This window comes from Pterocles gutturalis, unplaced genomic scaffold, assembly GCF_000699245.1.
Source record: "Pterocles gutturalis isolate BGI_N339 unplaced genomic scaffold, ASM69924v1 Scaffold52838, whole genome shotgun sequence".
In the NCBI taxonomy this organism is placed as follows: domain Eukaryota; kingdom Metazoa; phylum Chordata; class Aves; order Pterocliformes; family Pteroclidae; genus Pterocles; species Pterocles gutturalis.
The window spans coordinates 5736-11943 of NW_010127650.1; the positions used below are offsets into that span (position 1 = coordinate 5736).

Here is a 6208-nt window from a genome sequence, read left to right on the forward strand (position 1 = left end):
TATTATGCTAGCTTTGTTCTGTGAGTAATTAGATCACTCTTTTGCGATATATGTATTTTCCCTCTATTGTATATATATGGGTCTGAAATAATTTATTTCTGTGTGGATGGTTCTTGCAGAGCTGTAGTTATTTTAGTACTCTTGCTGTACAACTGTTCTGTTGGTTGTTTAGATAATTCTTTGTCATCATATTTTTTGGTAATGTGAAGAACCAACCTTAGCATTGGTTGGCATACTCTGATCAATGTATAGGCAAAACAGCTCAGGTGTTAGTTATCTGCTTGAGTTAAGCTGTCGATTCCTAGTTGGGATTTGCCGCAACTGGCTGATGGCTGTTGCAGCTTTTTGTCTCCTCTGTGTTCAGATTGACAATGTATCTTTAATGCACAAGTTCATCATAGTGTTTGGAGCAAAATATGAGGGCAAAATCTGTTGTTTTCTTCACCTTAACTTTGCATTTTTAGATAAACTGCAGTCTTTTTATTAAAAAAAAATGAATTGCTCTAAACACATATTTCTTTACAGTGTTAGTGCAGATAGTCTTAGCTGAAGAGGCTAACAGTGACATGGAGTGTCCAAAGGAGTACAGGGGATGCAGAATATCCTTGAGAAATAGACCATGAGGGAATTACCTGCTCGTGAAGTCATCTCCTTGGCTCTCCACAACTCAAGGGCTCTGTGGCTTATCTGCCTGCTTGGTACCGTGGTATTGTAAGAATTGCCTTCTTGGTTTGGGGTCTCCCAATGCCATTTCTTGTTTTTCTCTTTATAAAGATAGTCAACCTCTTTATACAGTTAGTCAGAAGAATTAGAATCTGTATGTTAAGCAAGATTTCTTGCATAACTTTGCTAAGAAACATCTCTGCTGTCTCTGATGCTCTGTTTCATGTCTTCCCCTTTTGTATAACTCCTTTAGTGACATCTTTGCCTGTGATGCTTTTCCATTTTGAACATTTTTCTTAGATGAACATGCTGCTCTTTGTTTTCTGAAATTTATGTATATAGCAAGGACTTTAAATCATCTGTTGCTCAAAAAAAAAAAAAGAGCCAAACCCCCTGTATTAGTCCTGTTCTGGATTCCATCAAGCACATCAAGAAGCAGCCTTTGTGGATGGTGAAGTGTGTGTTGCTTGTAGCCAGGAAGCATGATCAAGTAGACTAACATAGAGATGAAAGCTGAACTTGTTCAGTGTTATTGAAGTGGAATAGTGGAATTAAGGAATCTCTCATCTGTGTCATGAAATCCGTTTTCTGTTGGTCTGATGTTCTGTGAGGTGGAAGTAGTTTGTAAGGTGTCTCAGGAAATTTGATAATCATCTGCTATGGAATAGCAAATTATGGGGTTTTCTTCCAAGAAGATAATCATGAGTCTAACCAAGATGAAGCAGTGAATAAGTTGATTAGAAAGCATAGTTTTGAAAAATATTTTTCTGACTAGCTCTTGTAAAGCATTTGTCTTGCTTGAAAAAATTTCTGTGCAAGAGTAAATAACCATTAATGTTTTACTTTCCTTAGTATCTGAGGAGCTCTCGTTTCTGTGAAAACAGTGAAGAAGTTTGCCAGTTTGATTTTATGTCTGCTAAAAGCCATTTTCTGCCCCCCTTTTTTGCAGGCAGGATTAGTTTGGGGATGTGAATACAATGAGTGTAAACCAGCAAGCTCACGCAGGGCCTCCTTATGGGCAACCTCAGCCTGGATATCAGGGATACCAGCAGCCTGCCTACGGAGGACAGCCATTGCCAGGGGTTCCTCAGTCGCAATATGGAGCTTACAATGGTCCAATGCCAGGATATCAACAGCCAGTCCCTCCACAAGGTACTTCTCAGTCAAAACTTAATGATTGATAACCTGTGAATTGTTGCATGTATGGATTTTTTTTCTATATATTTCCTATTGATAGTCTTTATTTTGCGGTAGCAATTATATTTTCTTTTGTATGTAGCTTACATGATGTTAAAACTCCTGTTCTTCCTGTACATTCTGAGGTTATTGTTCTGTCATTTGTCCATTTTAGTAGGGCTTACTCTTCTCTTAATAGCTCATAAAATTAACATGTTGAGAAGCACAGCCTGCTTTTTTTTGTGTATGTCCCTGCCCCCTGACTAGGACAATCTGCCTGATGAGGTTATGTTGAGGGGCAGCAGTTAGGGACTGTAACAGATTCATAACTGAGACTGCCTTACATTATTATGTAGAAAGTTCTTTGTGAAAGATTAAGACTTGCAACTCTAGGCATACAACTCCAGACAGAAAGGGTATAAGTAATTCAACTTTTTTTCCTGTTTTCAAAAGGAAGGCTAACTTAACATTATTAAAGAACTCTAGGAGTCTTTGTTTCTGAGTACCTGAATTGCTTTAGGAGATTAGTAATGACTTTAACATTTGAAATTTAGAGGAGAAAATACTATTGCTTTGAGTAGAAGTATTTCTGCCTTTCAAAATCACATGGATTAATTCAGTTCTGCTGAGATAAGCACAGTGCAAGCATTCACTCTAAAATGTTTGTTTAGACTTCAGATTGGTATTCTAAGGAAGCTAGGAATATGCTAATTATGCTAATAGTGTCTGTATTATTTTCCCCTCCAAATACATACTGAATTTTTTGCAACTTCTTGAATTTTAAACCAAACTCAGTGAGAAGTATAGAACAATTAAAGTGCCTGTAGTTGTCTTGAAACTAACAGAAGAGGGAGACGGGAATTTGTGAGCTGAATTATTATCCTGTTGGGGTTTTTGTCTGAAGTTATCAGAGTAGAAAAAGAGTTAGTGTGGTATGCTAAAGAATGGGTTATTCGGTTGCTCCATCTTCCTTTTCTTTCCTTAATCCTCTTCCTCCCCTCCTCTCAATAAATCTTGTCCAGCAACACTTTTAATCTGTGACTTCTGAACAAATTTCACAGAGGGTTTGAATTCCTGTAAAAGTAATGAAAATAGGCACTGGGCAGAGGAAAGGAATCCTGCTTCCTGGGAAGACAGAGGCAGAGTTCAGCCATTGGGTGCTCTGTTTGGCTCCTCTGTTTGGCTGCTCAATGTAGCCGTTGACTAACTAGTGTTTCCTGTCCCATGGAAGGAATGGGGAGAATTGGACTTGCTTCAGTGAGGCAGGGAAGAAGAGTCAAGGGCAAAGGTTACTACAGATTTGTTGGAGAAGTTTCATCAGTGCAGCTATTTATAGAAAACAGGTTTTGGCTGTTAGCAATGTGAAGAATGTTTAGGATGTTTGTGAAAAGAAACTGATGAGCATCTTTCTTGAGGTTCTGAAGAATTACAAGTCTGAAAAGCATTTCTTTTTAAGGGAATCAGTTTTTCCCTTCTGAATTATTTCTGGTTTGCCTTTTTTAATTTCAGAACAATAGAAATGTGGTTCATGACAGCTCAGTAAGGGCATGCCTAGAAAGCTTGGTAACATGCATATAAACTTGTGCAGATTAAAAATGCAGATTTTGTTTATGCTGGTAATGTTTGAAAGGTAGTGTGACACTAGGGGCAACAAAGTGGTCTAATTTGGAAGTAAGTGTATTCCACTGCTCTGAAGTTGTATCTTGTGTACTCTATTGATATATCAGTCAAAGGCCACCCATGGCTTGTGGAGGTTTCTCTTCCATCTTTTCTTCTGAGACCATCCTTTCTTGACTTAGCAGACTGTATAAGGAAATCTCAGTTGTCAAGTTGTGCATTTTGGACCTGTTACTGTAAATCCAGGATTGCTATCTTTAGAAGAAAGAATATAAAATTCAGAGCACTAGCACAACAGCCAGAAGTTGACCTCTTAATAGCTGCGGAGTATGACATCCAGGTGGAAAAGAGTGGCAAACAAGCAACACATTATCAAAAAGAGCAGGCAGGTGATAGTGAAGATAGTGACAGTTATCCTTTCTACCCACATCTCCAACACATTATGTTTATTGTAGGTCTTTGTAACAAGAGCTGTTGTAGCTGTATGATGTAGAGGAGAGAGAATTAATTTTAGATGCTCTTGAGTGACACGAATGTAAGTGAATGCTGAAGGGTAAAAGGAAAATTGACAATGTTATTCTGTGATAAAGTAGTTGTCCCTTGAATTTGTTTTAAAAATAACAATAAAATTGCTTGGAGGACTGAGTGGAGAAGTGTTGGGAGCAGGTGCCATCCTCAGTCAGGGAGACTTTCACATCTGATGTATGTGACAAACCCCTAGCTCTAACAGAAGCATGGGAATGCTGTGCCAGTGATGCTAGTCTTGTGTGGGATAGGAAGTGGAGTACTGTGCTGCTAGCTGAAAATAGCTGTTTCTTGCTATGAGAATGTTGAAAGAACTGGGACAATTTTGCACCAATGTTTCAGTCAGTCTGTCAGTTTCCCTCTGAGAACATGCAGTTGAAAGTCCACACACAATTATTGAACACCAGTACAATTAGGCTGCTGCTGGATTATTTTACATGGACTGTTTATGATGCTATTAATGCTTATATAAATGTTAATATATGAACTATGTTGGTAATATATGTTGTATGTGGTAGAACAGTGAGAGGGAGTATAGCTTAAGGAATAATGTGGCAAATGTGAAATGGTTTTTACATATATAACATTTTCTGCACTGCAGACTGTCCTCAGCATTGGAAACACTGTCTCTTGTGCTTTCTCTCAGGCTTGATTTACTGGTGTATTCTGTCTTTCCAGGTTACTTTCCTTCCTTGGGGTTCCCTTCGAAGGGCTCTCCGGTATCTCTCAACTCTGACAGTTCTTCTCTTGCACCTAATTTCATAGGTAAATGGTGTCCTTCTTGTGGGAGTGTTTTTGCTGTTCCACTTCTTTTGTGCCAAGTTCCCATTTAATATGGATATTTATCTCAGAGGTGTGGGTACCTGATTATTAAGGCAGAAGTGGGCGGGACGCTTCCCAATCTATTTGTTGGCAGCACTCTGGAAACATAAATAGGATATGAAGAAATAATCCTAGTAGAAATCCCTTATGTCTTCAGATTCATAGATAAAAACCTGACTTGTGACTAATGTTTTCTGAAGACTGATTTCAAAACCTGAATTGGCCTGTTCAGGGTCTGTCAGGGAGGATCTTTAGTTTAAAAGAATGCAGTCTGCCACCTGAGAGAGAACTAAAATGTAAGGTTTGAAATTACAGCATTGAAGAAAAGAAAAATCTCCCGAAGCACCAGGAGATTGTTTTTGGAAGTAATGAGATAGATATTGGTAACTTGTGCTTTCACTTAAGGGAAAAAAGTTTTTCGTTTCCTTGGCTATAGCGTAGAAACAAAATATATGTTAGGAATAATTATGATTCCAAAGGCTGCAACTGGAAGAAGGAAATACTTTTACAAAGCTGGCAATCACGATGTAAGAGTTAGAAACACTACAAGAAATCATACTGTATTTTCCCTTCATTCCAACTAGTGGTATTTTGGAAGAGCTATTTCTAGTGGTGTCAATTTGTTAGAAGAGTAGGTAGTCAGAACTGAGCCAAGACTGTATAGTCTCAAGGATTTCAGTATTCACAGGTATTTCCTGTTTTGCTGTAATCTACCTCCGTTTTGAGTTCTGTGATGAGTAAGAACAATATCTCAAAGATGTTGAAGGGAAATTTCAGGATTCCTCAAGAGTAATGAATCTTAAAATAATAAACCACTAGATATTCATATCTGCTCAAGTGAATTTTTTTCAGTGGCTATTGAGCACTCTCGTAATGGTTACAGAATTATATTTGTAGACAAGAACTAGAAAAAGAAGACTTCATGAGCTTTTCCTGAAGTAAGCATGTATTTGTCAAATTGTATGTCTGTTAATGTTGAGGGGGAAAAAGTTAATGTGAAAGAAAAAAGTGTAGGATCCCTCCAGGAACTGGATTAAATATGCTTTCAAAGACAAAAGATAACAATGCCAGTTTACATGTACTGTCAAAGGAAAGAGATTCCAAAATAGATGAAAGTGTATCTAATTAACTGAAAAGGTATAACAAAAAACATTAAAGTATAGAAATACCACACAACATACAGATAGTTAAAGATTGGAAAATGCTTGAGGAACAGTAAGATAAGGTGCAGGAACAGTAGTTAAGAAAAGATGAAATTTAATGAGATGAAGGTATATAGAAATAAGAAATGTCTCAGAAATAATTAAGTCCTAGTTCTCAAAATGAAGAACAGGAGCAGGTTTAGTAATAAAGAAGAAAGCCCCAAGAAATTACTGGTTATTCACAGAATCACAGAATGTTAGAG

The 6208-nt window shown here is 37.6% G+C and overlaps 1 protein-coding gene across 1 annotated transcript; it reads left to right on the plus strand.

The window, feature by feature from the left end:
- Nucleotides 1–1623: 1623 nt before the first annotated feature.
- LOC104466024 (protein transport protein Sec24C-like) lies at nt 1624–4746 on the plus strand (the record flags this gene model as incomplete). The annotated part of the gene is made up of 2 exons (XM_010079320.1): nt 1624–1815; nt 4660–4746. Coding segments are annotated over exons 1-2 (262 nt in total), but the record flags the coding sequence as incomplete, so codon positions are not given.
- Between the last annotated feature and the right edge of the window lie 1462 nt (nt 4747–6208).